Source organism: Oreochromis niloticus, linkage group LG15, assembly GCF_001858045.2.
Source record: "Oreochromis niloticus isolate F11D_XX linkage group LG15, O_niloticus_UMD_NMBU, whole genome shotgun sequence".
Classification (NCBI taxonomy): domain Eukaryota; kingdom Metazoa; phylum Chordata; class Actinopteri; order Cichliformes; family Cichlidae; genus Oreochromis; species Oreochromis niloticus.
Window position 1 is genome coordinate 16,544,752 of NC_031980.2, and position 15,472 is coordinate 16,560,223.

At 39.8% G+C, this 15,472-nt stretch overlaps 3 protein-coding genes across 5 annotated transcripts; all 3 read right to left on the minus strand.

The window, feature by feature from the left end:
• Nucleotides 1-116: 116 nt before the first annotated feature.
• On the minus strand, nucleotides 117-5,266 carry scg5 (secretogranin V). Its single transcript, XM_003446267.4, has 6 exons — nucleotides 5,122-5,266; nucleotides 4,470-4,695; nucleotides 3,005-3,154; nucleotides 2,611-2,723; nucleotides 1,383-1,436; nucleotides 117-1,171 (listed from the first exon to the last, which is right to left on the minus strand). The coding sequence occupies exons 2-6, from the start codon at nucleotides 4,684-4,686 to the stop codon at nucleotides 1,043-1,045; spliced, it is 663 nt and encodes a 220-aa protein (XP_003446315.1). The 5' UTR covers nucleotides 4,687-4,695; nucleotides 5,122-5,266; the 3' UTR covers nucleotides 117-1,042.
• Nucleotides 5,267-5,686: 420 nt separating this feature from the next.
• On the minus strand, nucleotides 5,687-8,254 carry LOC102076563 (rho GTPase-activating protein 11B). 2 transcript variants are annotated; one of them, XM_005475065.4, is made up of 8 exons: nucleotides 7,981-8,254; nucleotides 7,806-7,902; nucleotides 7,222-7,478; nucleotides 6,857-7,008; nucleotides 6,656-6,763; nucleotides 6,385-6,552; nucleotides 6,214-6,304; nucleotides 5,687-5,976 (listed from the first exon to the last, which is right to left on the minus strand). In XM_005475065.4, exons 1-8 carry the CDS (start codon nucleotides 8,154-8,156, stop codon nucleotides 5,901-5,903), a joined length of 1,125 nt encoding a protein of 374 aa, XP_005475122.1. In that variant the 5' UTR covers nucleotides 8,157-8,254; the 3' UTR covers nucleotides 5,687-5,900. The 2 variants fall into 2 exon arrangements, with proteins under 2 accessions (XP_005475122.1, XP_013127422.1); XM_013271968.3 differs by lacking the exon at nucleotides 5,687-5,976 and having other exon boundaries at nucleotides 6,208-6,327.
• Nucleotides 8,255-9,542: 1,288 nt separating this feature from the next.
• On the minus strand, nucleotides 9,543-13,954 carry actc1a (actin alpha cardiac muscle 1a). Of its 2 annotated transcripts, none has more exons than XM_003446265.4 (8): nucleotides 13,848-13,954; nucleotides 12,471-12,624; nucleotides 12,227-12,355; nucleotides 11,950-12,145; nucleotides 11,703-11,864; nucleotides 11,271-11,462; nucleotides 9,955-10,136; nucleotides 9,543-9,816 (listed from the first exon to the last, which is right to left on the minus strand). In XM_003446265.4, exons 2-8 carry the CDS (start codon nucleotides 12,597-12,599, stop codon nucleotides 9,799-9,801), a joined length of 1,008 nt encoding a protein of 335 aa, XP_003446313.2. In that variant the 5' UTR covers nucleotides 12,600-12,624; nucleotides 13,848-13,954; the 3' UTR covers nucleotides 9,543-9,798. The 2 variants fall into 2 exon arrangements, with proteins under 2 accessions (XP_003446313.2, XP_019201860.1); XM_019346315.1 differs by having other exon boundaries at nucleotides 9,935-10,136.
• Between the last annotated feature and the right edge of the window lie 1,518 nt (nucleotides 13,955-15,472).

Sequence of the window (15,472 nt, forward strand, 5' to 3'; positions counted from 1 at the left end):
GATTACACAGTGAGGAGATATCCAATTTTGAGTTTCTCCAGAACACGCCCCCAAACCCATATCCTCTCCATCTTGCCTGTCTGTGAATGCAAATCAAAATCCTCTTCCAAACTTTGTTGATGCAGATAAACCGTTTATTTGATTTAACAGAACAAAACAGAACACAACCATTTAGACAAGATGAAGCAACCCAGTGAATAAATACTGAACATGCTACAATGAAGTATTTCACCATCATACCTTTGAATGGCAAAGTAAGACTTTTACCAGAATTACTTGCAAGTATTTGATTGGAAATAGAAATACACTTCTTTCACAAGACACCAAAGTAATTCGTCACATACAAAATGAATTTGTATTAATAAACCGATCTCTGTACATCCAAGAAAAACTTTGATATAACATTCGTTCAGATCATTATATATTCATACAAAGTATTGTTATGATACAGGGATATTGTACACTGTCAGATTAGTATTTAACAGCATATATTCTATTATTTTTGGGTTGATTTAGGGTTAATTCTCTGGCAATGTGGTAGTGTGTTATGTCTCTTAAAAATAAGAAAAGAAACAGATCTTCAGTGTTTTAATAAATACAGTATAACAGATATGATGACAGGCTGATCTTTTTTCATTCATATATCTCACTTGTGAGCATTTCTGCTAAGAGACAGAGTTGTTTCAAGGAAAACCTATTTTATTGCCAAGGCAAGATTTCAAACTACCGACCAAAAACAGCTTGACCTGGAAAATTCAGAGTTATCAATCTTTAAAAAAAGAAAAGAACAAGGTCCATTGTAATTGCTGTTTGTAAAGCTCTGAGATCAAGAAATAACTTTTTTTTTTTTTTTTTTACCAAAAGACAACTTGAAATTTTCTTTCAGGGTGACAGATTCCATGTTTTTGCAATACAATCAAACAAAGCATTTACAAAACACACACAAAGACCCACTGACTGTTAACCAAAATGCTTAAATGTGCATTGTTAAAACCTTTTATCTGACAGTATGTTGTAATATTGCAGTGGTTATTGCAGGAGTTTAGGTTGTGGATTTGCTGGCAGCAGGGACAGATGGTCCGTCTTCCTCCTCTTCCTCTGAGAAGTGAGGAACTGATTTTTTGGCAACGACATTGTCCAGCCTCTGGCCCAATAAATATGGGTTGACACTCTGTGGACACAAGCATAAAACTGTTTGTACACAAACTTATAAACATGTCTATAAGGTGCATGCATCTGATTAAATACAACAGAAATTCAAAGTGTGACTCTTGGCTTAACTCCCACCAGGGGTTAAACTCAGTGCAGAGTGCTCAGTGTTGTGATTTCTCAGACACAATCCCACACAGGAAAAGCAAAAAGACAACCAAGAAATAGTATACCCGTTTTCTTCTCTTTGGTCCACCCTTCAGTTTTTGGTACAAAAGTTCCTTGTTCTGAAAACAAAAGAATAAAAAAACAGATTTCAGATCTAAAATCATGTATTCATTGTTTTACAGCTAGTCCATTTGTTACGCTCAACAAATTGTCTGAATGCTCCTTTTAGGGAATAAAAACAGTGTTCTCAGTGGGTAACTTCCTCAGACCAGACATATCAGAGGACAAACTGAGAAATGGATCCATGCTAATTACAAGAAACTTTTATCTGATCTTTCAAATAACAGAAGTCTTGACTTTTTGTTTCTGTGGTTAGAAATGCGAGCAGAACCCCAGAATCCACAAGTATGAGTACTGTTGCAGTGCTGCCATCTCCGATGAAAAAGAATAGCTTATGTAAGCCTCTTCTGGCAAACAGCTGACACTGATTGCCTTTTTCTGACCTTGGAAAATTGACATGAGCCTCAAATGGTAAAAAATCAAATATGGTCCAAATACCTCAAATTAATTAGGAGCCATGTGTGGCAGGTAAGATGATGCAGTTGGCAATCTGTAGTCTGTACTTTACCCTAAAGTGGCCCATGTGGTTAATAGTGAATAACACCCAAATATGTGAAGCAATATGGGAAAAACTGAGAATTCCAGCTGCGCACAAAGAAATGCCAAGCGATGATTCAATCAAGAGGGCTTTCCATTATTTCCAATCTTTGTTATTTTAACGTAACTGTCTGCAGTATCTACCAAAACTACAGCTGGGAAAATATTTGATTTTGCAAGTTCGCACCTTACAAAGAAATAATAGCTTCTAATTTTTATGGTAGTTTCATTTTAATGCATCCAACCTTGCCTGTGGAGATGTGGATTGCAATCGATCAATGATTGCTTGCAAACCTCAGGGGGTTTCTCTGTATTGTTGTACCATCTTGACCTTACAATATAAAGTGCCTTGAGGCAGCTGTTGTTGTGATTTGCTCCAGATTATGACTCTGGTGTTCCAAATGCACATTTATTTGATCTCTTGCTGAAAAATGTTTATGCAGTATTAATAATTTGTTGCTTTACTCTTTTATTTCATTATGAGGTAAATCTTTCTGTGTTCTGGACTTCTTCTGGCTATGCAAATAATTTGAGACTCTGGGCAGTTGAATAAATCAAAATCAATAAATCAAAATAAACCAAGCAATTAGTCTATAATTAAATTAATCAGTTCCTGAGGTCCTGTTTTGTACTCACCCACTTTGCCAGGGCAGGGTAATCATGTTCTGGGTCAAACAGGTGCTGGTGTTTTTGAAACTCTCTGCTGAACTCAGCTGTGTCAGGAGCATTTTCCAAACATCCATCTGCTGCTGTGTATGCAATAAATAGGTAGCAGAGAGCGAGTCACTTTTTCTGTTCATTAGGCAAGCCATGTGTGTTCTGGAAAAGGCTAGCAGTGAATCAGAAAGTGATTAATGCACTTATTTATGTCATTACTTTCTTAAAGGCCAAAAAGAAGATGGAAAAACTATGCATATTCTTAAAAACAGCATTAATAGCAACGTTTTCCATTAACCCCATAAAAGGCTTGTGTTGGTTCTGCAGAAATGACTGTGTTTAAAAATACTGTGCACAGGGGAAGAATTCCTACCCGTCTTTCCCAGGGGACAGGGGTTTGGTGGGTCTGGGTAGCTGTGGTCATCACTGAAGTCTTTGGGAACATTGTCGCCTGTGAGCTCTGCCACAATGTTGGGGATGTTTCCATAGGGGCCTAGATGCTGCAGTCCCTCATGGGCACCACCTGGTGGGGGAAACAGACACTACAGTCTCCACAAAATCATAAATGCAGCGTTACATGTCTTCCAAGTCCAAATAGCTTTGTTTACCAGGGGGTAGCACAGAACTGTGGGCCCCTTTCCTTTCATGATCCAAATCTTTCGTGCATTTTTGATTGCTTTTGAATGAATAACTGAGCTGTCATCGCAATAGCAGGAAAGGAACTGTTCATATAATGTTGTATTATTAACTCTTGTATTTTTCTAGGGTCTATACCTTACAATATAAAGTGCCTTTAGGCAACCATTGTTGTGATTTGGCGCTATATAAATAAAATTGAACTGAACTGAATATGATTGTTATTAAAAATCTATGATGTGCCTATAAGTCTGCACAGTTTGACATCTCCACACATTTTAAACATTTATTTCTCAACATAGGGTACTCTTTATCACATCATCTTGCTCAGTGTCTGCTACACAGAATGAAGCATACAGGATCAAGATTAGCCTCTTAACCTGCTTGCAGCCTAATACTGTTCTCAGTCTTTTTGTACTGAACTATATCAGAGGTCAGAGGTCAAGGCAAACCGTAATAACTATAAATAATATGATTATACTGATAATTGTGAACAATTAGAAACATAAAGCAAGTTCATGATTAAGCTTATATGATATTATGGCCATTTTTTTTGCTAGTGTTCTTTTAATGTTATCAGGCAGAAAAGACTGATGGTTTTGCAGATTGTTTTTAATAGTGCTAAGTTGTGGTGGGTTATTTTCATAGACAGAGTCACATCTGACACTGCTTTACCATCTTTAACAACTCCTGATAGCTAAACCATTCATAGACTCATCTCTCTTTTCTTAACAGCTCACTGAGTGTGTGTCCTCTCCTTCTCCACGTCTTCCTTCTTGTCCATTAGAAACCACTTTGATAGAATAAATTAGCTGTATGGTGTGGACTAAACCACTTGGCTTCATGTATAAGGGGTGAAAAACTGCAAACTTTCCACTTCAGGCTTGCAAGGATCCCTCCTGCCACTTTTCCAGCTATGATGGCCCTAATGTTTATATCCGTTGGGTTTAAGCATTCAGTATTTTTCTGGTCTCAAGGAGATGTGAAAATCTGTTACCCATTTTACCCATCCATAAGTCAATAGTTCAGGTTATCTGAAAATTTCAAGTTTTCCTCAAGTTTTGATTTTATTAGATTTTCTCCACAAGATGAAAATTTGAAAAAAAAAAAAAAAAAAAAAAAATACAGAGTTAAGACAGATGAAGTGGTGGGGAATACTGCTTCCAATATTCTAAGATCCTTTATAAATCTCTATAACATACCCTGTATGCTCTGAGGCCCAACAATGTTGGTAGCCTGGTGTGCAGGATACTCCACCCTGGGCCGAGCAATGCCCAGCTGCTCCATGACACCGTGCAGGAGGCGCTGGATGTCGGCCTCGGACACCTGGTCAGCCGTACGGGGACTGCGGGCTGAAGCTCTGCCGAGCTGTAGGCACAGCAGGAGGCTGAGTAACGATAACCGCACCGCCGAGCCCATTTTCGTTATCTATAGGGAGAAAACACACACACACACACACACAGTAGCCCACAGATGTTTGATGTACAAACACGGATGATTTTCCTGTTATAAACATATACGCAATTATTTGTGGATAAAAAAAAAAAAAGATCCATAATACGTCAAAATCGCCTGAACTGAATGTCATTGTGGGTAAAAAACAAAACAAAAAAACAACAACAACAAGGCATCCTGTGGTCTGTAAAATGAATAAATCTTTGATGCGCCACTCACTCTGTAAACAGAGCCATTAAGGCCGTTGTGAAAAGCCTATAAATAGCTCCCCATTAACCAAAAACGACTTCACTTATAATGAAACTCATTATACACATGTAATTACATTGATTTTTATTTATTGTTGTTACAAAGGAATCGCAAAGGATCAAAAATCAGATTTCTGCATTTTCCCCTTACCTTGTTTGCGTTTAAGGAGAACCCTGGCTGCTGCGGGAAAACTCCGTCAAGTCGTCCACAAAAAAACCGCACATTTCCGGATCTTCAAAATAAAGCTTTACAAACGCGGAGGAACAAAAAGCCAAATACAAATGTTCGTCTAAATTCACTCTGATCCAAGTTGATTCACCAGTGTTCTGCGCATTATTCGTTTATGGGCAGCGTTTGGTGGAAACATTTTATTTTTCGTCTCGTTTTATTTTGAAGAGTTGATTTCTGGTGTCCTTATACATGAACATTTTACAACCCTGCATCCGTCTCGTTTCACGGTTCAGATGCAGTTGCCAGGAAACAGCAAATCCACTCTTTCCATTGGCTAAGACAAAGTGCCATTTACTCCTCGGGAGCTCGACCCTGACGCTACAAATCCGAGCCCAAATGCATTTTCCCCATTTAGTATTGGCTACTGTTTTCCATGTTCTTATATTTCACTATAATTTCTCTCTTTTTAAACAATAAGAGGAGGAAATGGGACTCCTCAAAACTGGGTTCGGCTATAATACACAGAAAATTTAATAAGATTGACTTTAGGAAAGGAGAGAGACTAAAAATATATCTTTATTTAATGAATAATGTATGGGCAAGCAGTACATACATCATTCAGTCTCTTGTTACATAAATACAGTATAAAAAAAACCAAAAACAAATTTTAAAAAAATATCACTTTTTTTCCCCCCTAAACCACTCTTGTCAACCTGCTGGTTGATCAGAGGTCTTGACTTTAGGGAAACAAACATGAATTATAGTGACGAGCGTCTTCTCCAAAGCGTGAGCTTTAGTTTTCCTGCAGGAGAGCCATCGACACCTCTGGTGAACCTGGTGATGATCCATATGTAAAGCACAGAGGCACATCGAACAAATACACAGCAGACAGCGTGCATTTGGCCAAAGACGATAAGCACCTTGGTTTATTCTACAGTTAACATTTGCTTTACTTGAAGTGGCTCCTTAAAACCAAATGCTGGAACCAAGTAACATCAGCTCTAAGCCTTAGCTCTCTAATTTGTCACTGATGTTAGAGTGAACACTCAAGTTAAATTTATAAACCTTTACCTTTTCAGACCATCTTGTGGCATCTTGTTTAACTTTTTTTCAGCTGCAATGACATCATCCAACAAAGCTGCTGCAGGCCTGAAGCTTTGATCTAGAAACAGTTTTTAGATTAGACTGCACAAATAAAATATTCTCACACATTCCAGTCTGATTCTTTCGCCATATAATTACCTGCTGAAGGCATGTAGGTCCTGAACAAAAGGATGTTGGGGAAAGCATCCAGGCCAAGGCTTCTCCTCAGCGTTGGTCTGTCTCCTGATGTGGACCCGTGGCTCTGCTCTGAGGGCCTGAGCTTTGACCCTCCCTGAATCAAGGGCACCGTCTTTACAGAGCGCATTCCTGCATGCGTTTGAGAATTTTAAGCTCAAGAACTCAAATAGTAAAAACTGGTTAAACAATTTGGACAGAGTGATTTGCTCAGTAACTTCTGTGGTCTTTTTACCTTTGAAACTGTGCCGCTTTTTACTTCTACTCTTGGAGCCAACATCTTTCACAAAATGGAAGTTCATCAGATATTCCATACTATCGATTACAGTTTTGGGAATCACACCTATTGTCATAAAGATTCAAACATTGCATATAAAGCATTGCATATAAAGCCACTGGAAATTCGTTTATCAACCCCAAATAACTGGTCTTTTACCAAACAAATGAGGATTTTCAATGAAGGTGTGCAGAACAAGAACTCTGAGCTCAAGCCGTCCTTCAGACATCTCTGTCGTGTTTGGCGGTGGTAATAGACACGGAGCGAAGACTATAGCCAGGTTGGAGCTGGTCATCAAGTTCTCGCTGCACCTGACAGCAGTACATACAGTGAAGAAAAACAATATCAGGTCTGAACTATCGTGTTATTTCCATCTCAAGCACACAACCTGGGACAGAACCAGCTTTGACAGCAACACTTGTTTCCTAGACAAAAAGGACCTTAAAATCAGTACTTTTTGTGCATGCTTCTATTTTTTGTTAAAGTTTAATTTTCACACTTTTTTTAAAAGTATCCTTTCATACCTCTGGGAAACTTTTGCTAAGTAGTCAAACAAGTAATGCAGACAGGAGGCGTTTCTTGCAGGCAGGAGACAGGACAGCAGCTGGAGGGCTGCCATCCTGTCCTGTAGGTTGGGCAGAGACTGAGCTTTGAGCAGAGCTGCATGAAGCTCCGAGGGAAACAGCGGCTCTGGCAGCTCCCTGCAAAACTGTTTGATCAGAGTGGCCACATCATAGGGGAGGGCAGTGGACAGACAACTCTCGCCTCGATTCAGTTTGGCCTAAACCAGACACAACAAGAGCAAATAGGAGTATATCTGCATGTAGTATTGTTGTAGTAGTTTGTCTAGGTATAACCAGATTAAACTGTTTAATAGATATGATTACCTTAGAAACACCGACCCACAGTTTCAACAAAAACACGCCCTTTCTGGAGGATTCATAAAACTATTTTATTTGACTGCATTTGTACCCTAGAAACATGTGGCAACTACTGCAAATGTAGAAGTGCAGGTGACAGGTCAGTAAAGCGACTTAAACCACTAGAAGGCACTATTGCTCCAGAAAAGATTGTGGAACTGAGCCTTAAAAAAAAGTGAGACTCTTACCCTGAGAGTCTTAATACGAGCAAGACAGCCTGGTTTTCTGAAAAGGCCCACAGTCCCACCACGCTCCAGAAGGAACGAACAGGCGTCCACCAAAAAGCTGGGACACAAATTATTGAGCAAAGCTTTAGAAGTGTTCCTCCCAAGTTATATTCAATGGTTTCCCTTTTCCACTCACCAAGGTACAAGCCCAAATTCAGGAATGTAACACCTGGGCAGATTTTCCAGAGGAACACCAAAGATCTTTGAACCGCTAATCATCAGTCTCTCCCTTTTCTTCTCAAGACTCTTGACAGAGATCCCATAAAGGACTTGAAGGTGAAACCGAATGACATTGTTGTCTGTAAGCTTCATGATTTGACCGGAAGCAAAAGCAAAGCAAAACCTAAGCACATTAACGGCCTTTCACCGTGGTACCACAATCTCTGCAAACTCAGTAATGAGTAAAGGAGGTGGGCTTTATTATTCTAATCCGTATCACCTGCCACACAGGAAGTGAGCGCTGAAGGAAAAGTGATGCATTCAGGAGTGGTGTAAAACGTGGGTCACTTTAGATTACTATTGAAACAGTTTTACAGTAATTCTTGTTTTTCGGGTAGTGGGTGATTCAGTTTCACAACATCTTTGTTTCAACAGTGTTTCAGCAGTATTTCCCCACATGTACAACAAACATTTGTAAAAGTGCAGAAGACTGTCTCTAAAGTTGTTGCCAAATACTGTTTGAGATCTTTCAGTATTGGTCGCAGTAATACTAATAAATGCTAGTGCGTATGCACTTGTTTGAACATACTTGAGTACCAGCTCCCAAATCTAGAACCGATTAAATGCATTTTCACTGAAAATGTATCAGCACTGGGCCGATAAAGTCATCACCACAAAATTACTGCCTAAATGTTGGAACCACTGACATCAGTGGCTGTGCAAGAAATTTATGATTATTCACAGATGTAGCCTACAAATTCCTCATTCCCAGAATTTTCTTTTGCTGGAAATTATACCACCTTATACTACATAATGTGGGTTTGGCAGCATACTGATGGCGTTGAAGCCAAGATGTTATTTAGTTGGTGGGTTGTGGGAGTGCAACTAACAAAAAAAGTGGTTCTAAAGCATTAATGTTTGTCATTAAAGGGTTCAAACTCCGACTATCATCTTTATGAAGTATGCTGTAATTAGGCTGAAGCTTTTTTATTTTTGTTTTTTCTGATAGCACAAAAGGTAAAGCAGTGTTTCAACTATTCTATCTTGCATACCAAAATGGATAAAACTGTGTGTAAACCACAGACTGATCAAAACCAGCTTGCTGTCTATAGTGTGTGTAAGATTGGTGTTATTTAGATACTAATAGATAATAATAAATGCATCAGTTTATCATTTTATTAACTGCAGGGTCTATAAGGAAAGAAAGCAGTCACAGAATAGTGTTGCTGAAGTTTTCAACCCTTTAACTATAGTAGTTGACCATTATGGTTTATTTAGGCAGTTTAACTTGTGAGCTATAGAAAATTGAAAATGCCTTGAAAAGGGCAGTTTGTAAAAATAATTAAAAGTTTATTTAGTCTTCATTAAAATTATTGATGTAACCACACTTTTGCTAAAAGTGCACTTTCTTTGAGTATACTGTATATTTGTGTTGCCATTTTTTCAAACACACTATTTATTCATCTGAAGTATTGTATTTGTTTTTCAGAATTATATTTGATATTGCCTGGGGAAAAGGCATGACTCCAACTCTCTGGATTACTGATAAAAGGAACTATATTTTATTACAACAGTACATGTATATACAGCAAAAGGAACAGTAGAAATACAGAAATAGAAGCAAAGCTGGTGTGGTTGGTTTTGAGATTTTTGGTGATGCCTGAAGATTTAGAAGCACTTCCTGTGGACGATGGAGGGGCCAGCCTCATCGTACTCCTGCTTGCTGATCCACATCTGCTGGAAGGTGGACAGAGAGGCCAGGATGGAGCCACCGATCCAGACGGAGTATTTCCTCTCAGGGGGGAGCAATGATCTGGAAGGAGTGGATAGGACAATCAGGAATCAAGTACATATTAGAACATTTTACACCATGCCAAAATTTGAATAAAAGGCTTGCTTATTTCTTCTTTGACAAAATACATTTTAATAACTTTGCAGTCCTTGGACTCACTTTGATCTTCATTGTGCTGGGAGCCAGGGCAGTGATTTCTTTCTGCATACGATCAGCAATACCAGGGTACATGGTGGTACCACCAGAGAGCACGTTGTTGGCATACAGGTCCTTACGGATATCAATGTCACACTTCATGATGCTGTTGTAGGCCGTCTCATGAATGCCAGCAGACTCCATACCTGGGAAGAAGTTGTAAGGAGGTAAGTGCCCATGTAGCTAACAGTGGTGTCCGTTGCAATAAATTTAAGATGTAGACAATAAAACAAGAAGAAATTCTGGATTTAAATGCTACTAGTTACCATTTACACATTTAGTAAGATTCTTTAGTGTCTATGAAAGGTCAGTGCTGTTTTAAGATCTAGCTTTTTTCAATTGAGGCAATTAGCCAAAATAAAGCCCATCTTATCGAAACAGCTTTTTGAGACAGTAATCCATGCCTTTGTTACTTCTAGGCTGGATTATTGTAATGCACTTTATTGTGGGGTTAGTGATGAGTCCATTAGGCGCCTGAAGGTTGTGCAAAATGCTAAAATGTCTTTTAACTGGAACAAAAAAGTCTGAGCACATTACCCCAATTTTAAATTTACTCCACTGGCTACCTGTACATTTTAGGATTGTTTTTAAAATTCTCTTATTTGTTTTTAAATCTCTTAATGGCCTGGCCCCCCCTACCTCTCGGAGCTACTACAACCATATACACCTGCCCGTTCCCTTAAGTCCGCCAATCAGCAGCTCCTTAAGGTACCGAAAACTAAGTATAAATTTAAAGGTGATCGTGCTTTTGCTGTAGTTGCTCCAAAGTTGTGGAATGATCTGCCCATGCATGTTAGGCAGGCCTCTTCTCTTTCTGAATTTAAAAGTCTTCTTAAAACATATTTATTCGCTGAAGCCTTTGGCACTGATTAGAGGGGTTGACTCAATTTGTTTTAACATGTTTTAATTTATTTTAGTTATTTAGTTATTTATTTTATCTTATTTTAATTTTCTTTACTTATGCTATTAGCATGTACAGCACTTTGTGAACTCTGGTTTTATGTTAAAGTGCTTTATAAATAAAGGTGGTATGGTATGGTATGAATTAATAGCATTATAGGTATAAAGGGCTGTTAGGAGAGGCTATACTGAACTCAGAACTCAAGTATAGTGTATAATTAATTATATTTATACACAGCTTATATATGGCTTTATTGTGCTTATGGGACATAAGGTCCCATAAGCACAATACACCTAAGTAGGTACTACTATTGCCGGTAATGGTATGAATCCAAAATAAATTTGGTGCCTTTCTGTGTATGTGCAGTGGATCAACTGACCAATAAAAGAAGGCTGGAACAAGGTCTCGGGGCAACGGAAACGCTCGTTTCCGATGGTGATGACCTGACCGTCAGGCAGCTCATAGCTCTTCTCCAGGGAGGAGGACGATGCAGCTGTGGCCATCTCATTCTCAAAGTCCAGAGCTACGTAACACAGTTTCTCCTTGATGTCACGCACAATCTCACGCTCAGCTAAATGGAGGAAATATCACAGTTCAGTCAACCAGGACGAGTATGTTTATATCTAGAATGTTTGGAATTCCGTTTGACAAAGCACATTCACAGTATGCGCATATAGCCTGTTCAAGAATTTGGAAACTGTAGGCAAGCTCATTTGATTTAAAGGCTAAAAATGTTCAAATAGATCACTGTTTACATTTTTCATTAAAATTCTGTGGGATTGTTTTTCGCCAAAGCTGGTAATTTTCTTACCAGTGGTGACAAAGGAGTAACCACGCTCAGTCAGGATCTTCATCAGGTAGTCAGTCAGGTCTCGACCAGCCAGATCCAGACGCATGATGGCGTGGGGCAGAGCATAACCCTCATAGATGGGCACATTGTGGGTCACACCATCACCAGAGTCCAGCACAATACCTGTCCAGAGAAGGCAGTAGTTTGTTAGAAGAAAATATGCACAGATTGATATAGTTTAACTTGCATGCGACAGAAGAGAGCTCACCAGTGGTACGGCCGGAGGCATAGAGGGACAGCACAGCCTGAATGGCCACATACATGGCTGGGACGTTGAAGGTCTCAAACATGATCTGGGTCATCTTTTCTCTGTTGGCTTTGGGATTGAGGGGGGCCTCTGTCAGCAGGGTGGGGTGCTCCTCTGGGGCCACACGGAGCTCGTTGTAGAAAGTGTGGTGCCAGATCTGTAAATCCAGGGCAAGAATGATGTTATTTGCTGACAAAAATAACATTTCAGTTTTCCCACATCTTTATATCTTTCTCACCTTCTCCATGTCATCCCAGTTGGTGATGATGCCGTGCTCGATTGGGTACTTCAGAGTCAGGATACCCCTCTTGCTCTGGGCCTCGTCTCCCACGTAGCTGTCCTTCTGACCCATACCTACCATCACACCCTGAGAATGAATAAAACAAACAAACTCAAGCTCAAGACTTAAAAACAGACATCCTGTGACAGGGCAACAAATATGTAATCTCCCAGAAACTTGGGGGCCCTTCCCGTATTCCAACCTGGTGACGAGGACGTCCAACAATGGATGGGAAGACAGCACGGGGTGCATCATCACCGGCAAACCCAGCCTTGACCAGGCCAGAACCATTGTCGCACACCAAGGCGGTGGTCTCGTCGTCGTCACACATGTTTGGTCTGTACTGGGCTGGCTTTCTATATGACACAAAAGATAGAAACCAATCAGAATATTAGGTTGGTGTATTTACAGAAATGTTTAAATGCATATTATTTCCATTTAAAGAAGCAGAAGTTCACATGAAGAAACAAAGCTGTGCAATTCTATGAAACAATGTAGCACTATGTTCAGTATGAAGACACTTTTGAGTAGTCTAATCTCTCTGAGCCTTACAGCTGCCTGAAAAGCCAAAACAGGACCACCACCACACACTCATGGGTCTATTTTCAGCCTCTGGACTCTTGTAAACCCCCCTCTGCCCCCACAACCCCTTCTTAGTATCTCATCATTAAGCCAGAGCCAGTTAACAGCTGAGGCAGTGTGACTTTTGACAAGTGGCAGTGGAGGCCTGGCTCTCCTCTCAGCTGTCGTCACATAGTAGTCTCCTCTGTTTGGATGGAGACCATGTGCTTAGAGTCTTCCAGGCTCTTAGGCCTGAGCCTGCATCCCAAGTGCCAGCATCCCCTCTTTGAAGAGTCTTACTGCTGTCCTATTCTGTCTAATATGTCCTATAGCAGGCCACAAAACTGTAGAACTTAGAGACTGCTGTCTGTAGCTGTGAATATGACCAAGTTACAAAAACTTAATTTTGAGAAACATAAAACTTGACTTTAAAGGTATATTTTAACAATTATTACGTTCAGTAAATTAGTCTAATTTTTCAGTTTAGTTCAAGTAACATAACAGTTACATAAAAATCTGTAAAAAATCCTTATCCGTTGCTTTCCATACTACACAGCCCGACATTTAAATATAACCTAGAAATGCGGGAAATGACCTTTTTCAGAATGCTCTTTAACTTGTGCTAAAAACAGTAATCAGTGAGGAAGCCTTTTTAACCAAAAATAATGAACTGATAATTTTCCTTATGTTGAATCTAACCTGAGCTGGTGTTGTTTGCCTGCTTCTCTGAGTCAAGCATCACATATATCCTCCACCCTAAGCCTTGATGGCATCTGACTTGCTCTTATATACCGCAGCAGCCCTTAAACTATTCAGCACACATAACTTATCCTTTTACCACTCTTTAACAAAACAATAAAACACCTGCTTAGGCAAGAAACAACTTATAGCTGTAATAAATACAGTATATCCATGTACTGCTGTAATATACAGCAGCACTATCTGGTCATCCTCACTGACCCCTATGCTCCAAAAAGCAGCATCTGAAACACAGCAATGATCCAGCAAAAGGACTCACCAAGTTGTAACCACAAGACTGGAGTTTCCACCGGGACAAAGGGGCAAGGGTGCAAGGGGTTCCTTAAATATGCCTCGGCGTCCTGGAGCTGGGGGCCGGTGGGCGGGCTCAAGGGTTCACACAAGCCCAAATTAAGTGTTGCTCAGCAAAATAGTCCATTAAAGTGGATCCTGTGTCACGAAATACCACCAATCTATAGAGATGCTGCCCTGGACATTGAATGCCATAGATAGAAGTAAGAAAGAAAAAGCAGCAAGTGGGAATTTTATTAAGGATACATGATTACATTATGAAGTATTTAAAAGGTACATGTAGGTTAAATGTGATAAATGACAGTGCATATGGATCTTCTATATGATTAAGGATTTTAATGTTATATGCATGGCAGTATTATTAAAACCAATATTATTTGTACATGAAAATAGTGAATTTAGTTGTATTTTAGCTGTCAAATTATTTTTATGGATTCTTTATCAATATAAAAGCTACCGAGCTCGTCGCACTCCCATCAGGGAAAAACAATCAGCTGCAAAACCATCAGTAAATAGTTTGTAATGCAGATTTATGCATAGCAACATATTTCTCCCACTCATAGTTTGTGGAGCTGCCATTCAGATCCCTAGGGATGTGTTAATATGACTAAGCTCAAACAGGGTCCTGGGGATGTGGGTGATTAGATGGTGTGACAGTAATACGAGATCTTGCCTGAGCAGTCTGGTTAAGGAGTCGTCTAAGGGGGAACTGCCTGGGAGAGTTTGCCAACATCGTTCGTAAAGGGTGAAGGGGGCCAAAAAATTCCAGACAGCTGAGAGGCAATCATGTAAGGGGGCAAATGGAGGGAGCTAAAGGCAGTTCCAAAACCTCCACCAGACGACAGACTCCTGGGATGGCAAATGCAAGAGTGACGAGTATCCGTTCTCTGTTCTGATTGGCTCCAGAGTGTCCTTTTAGGGAAATACAGAGCAGCAGGTGCCAGAGTCTGCACGTCGCCACACACACAGCGTAGCTCACACTCCTTATTCGTCAACTCGCACTACCCCCATGTTGAAGCCAGAACAGGCAACAGCGAGTGCAGAAAGAATGTAAATACCCCCCACAGCATCAAGACTTTGAAATATTCCATTTGTAGCCATGTGCAAGGCAAAGGCACTACTAACCTACTTGTTTTTTTTTTTCTCCTCACATTTTCAATTCACATTTTTTTGACTTTTACCTTCCAAAAATAAGAGTTTTTTTCACTGGATATTGCAACTTTCTTAAATTGTCCAGTTTATCAAATTTGCTGTGTAATGTTGGAAGGAATCTTTTCTCACCTACCATGAGCAGAATCATTTTTGTAATCAAGACAGATTTGAAAAGGATCTGGGGTCTTGTAAAGAGCTAGATATATCGCTGGTGATCTCAGTGTCTATGGGGACCCCAACAAGAAAATCAGGCACGACCGCTCTGTGTTGACGTTGGATAGACTGTGCATAGATTATGTCAGGTCATATCTGAACTCTGTGTTCTTCTAGTTTCTATATTTACATTTTTATATCAGCAGCAATCATAGTGCATGACCGCAGTGCTTCAGGAGTCCTTTGCCCTCTGATGATCTGCAAAAGGACTTAGCATTGAAAAAAGTA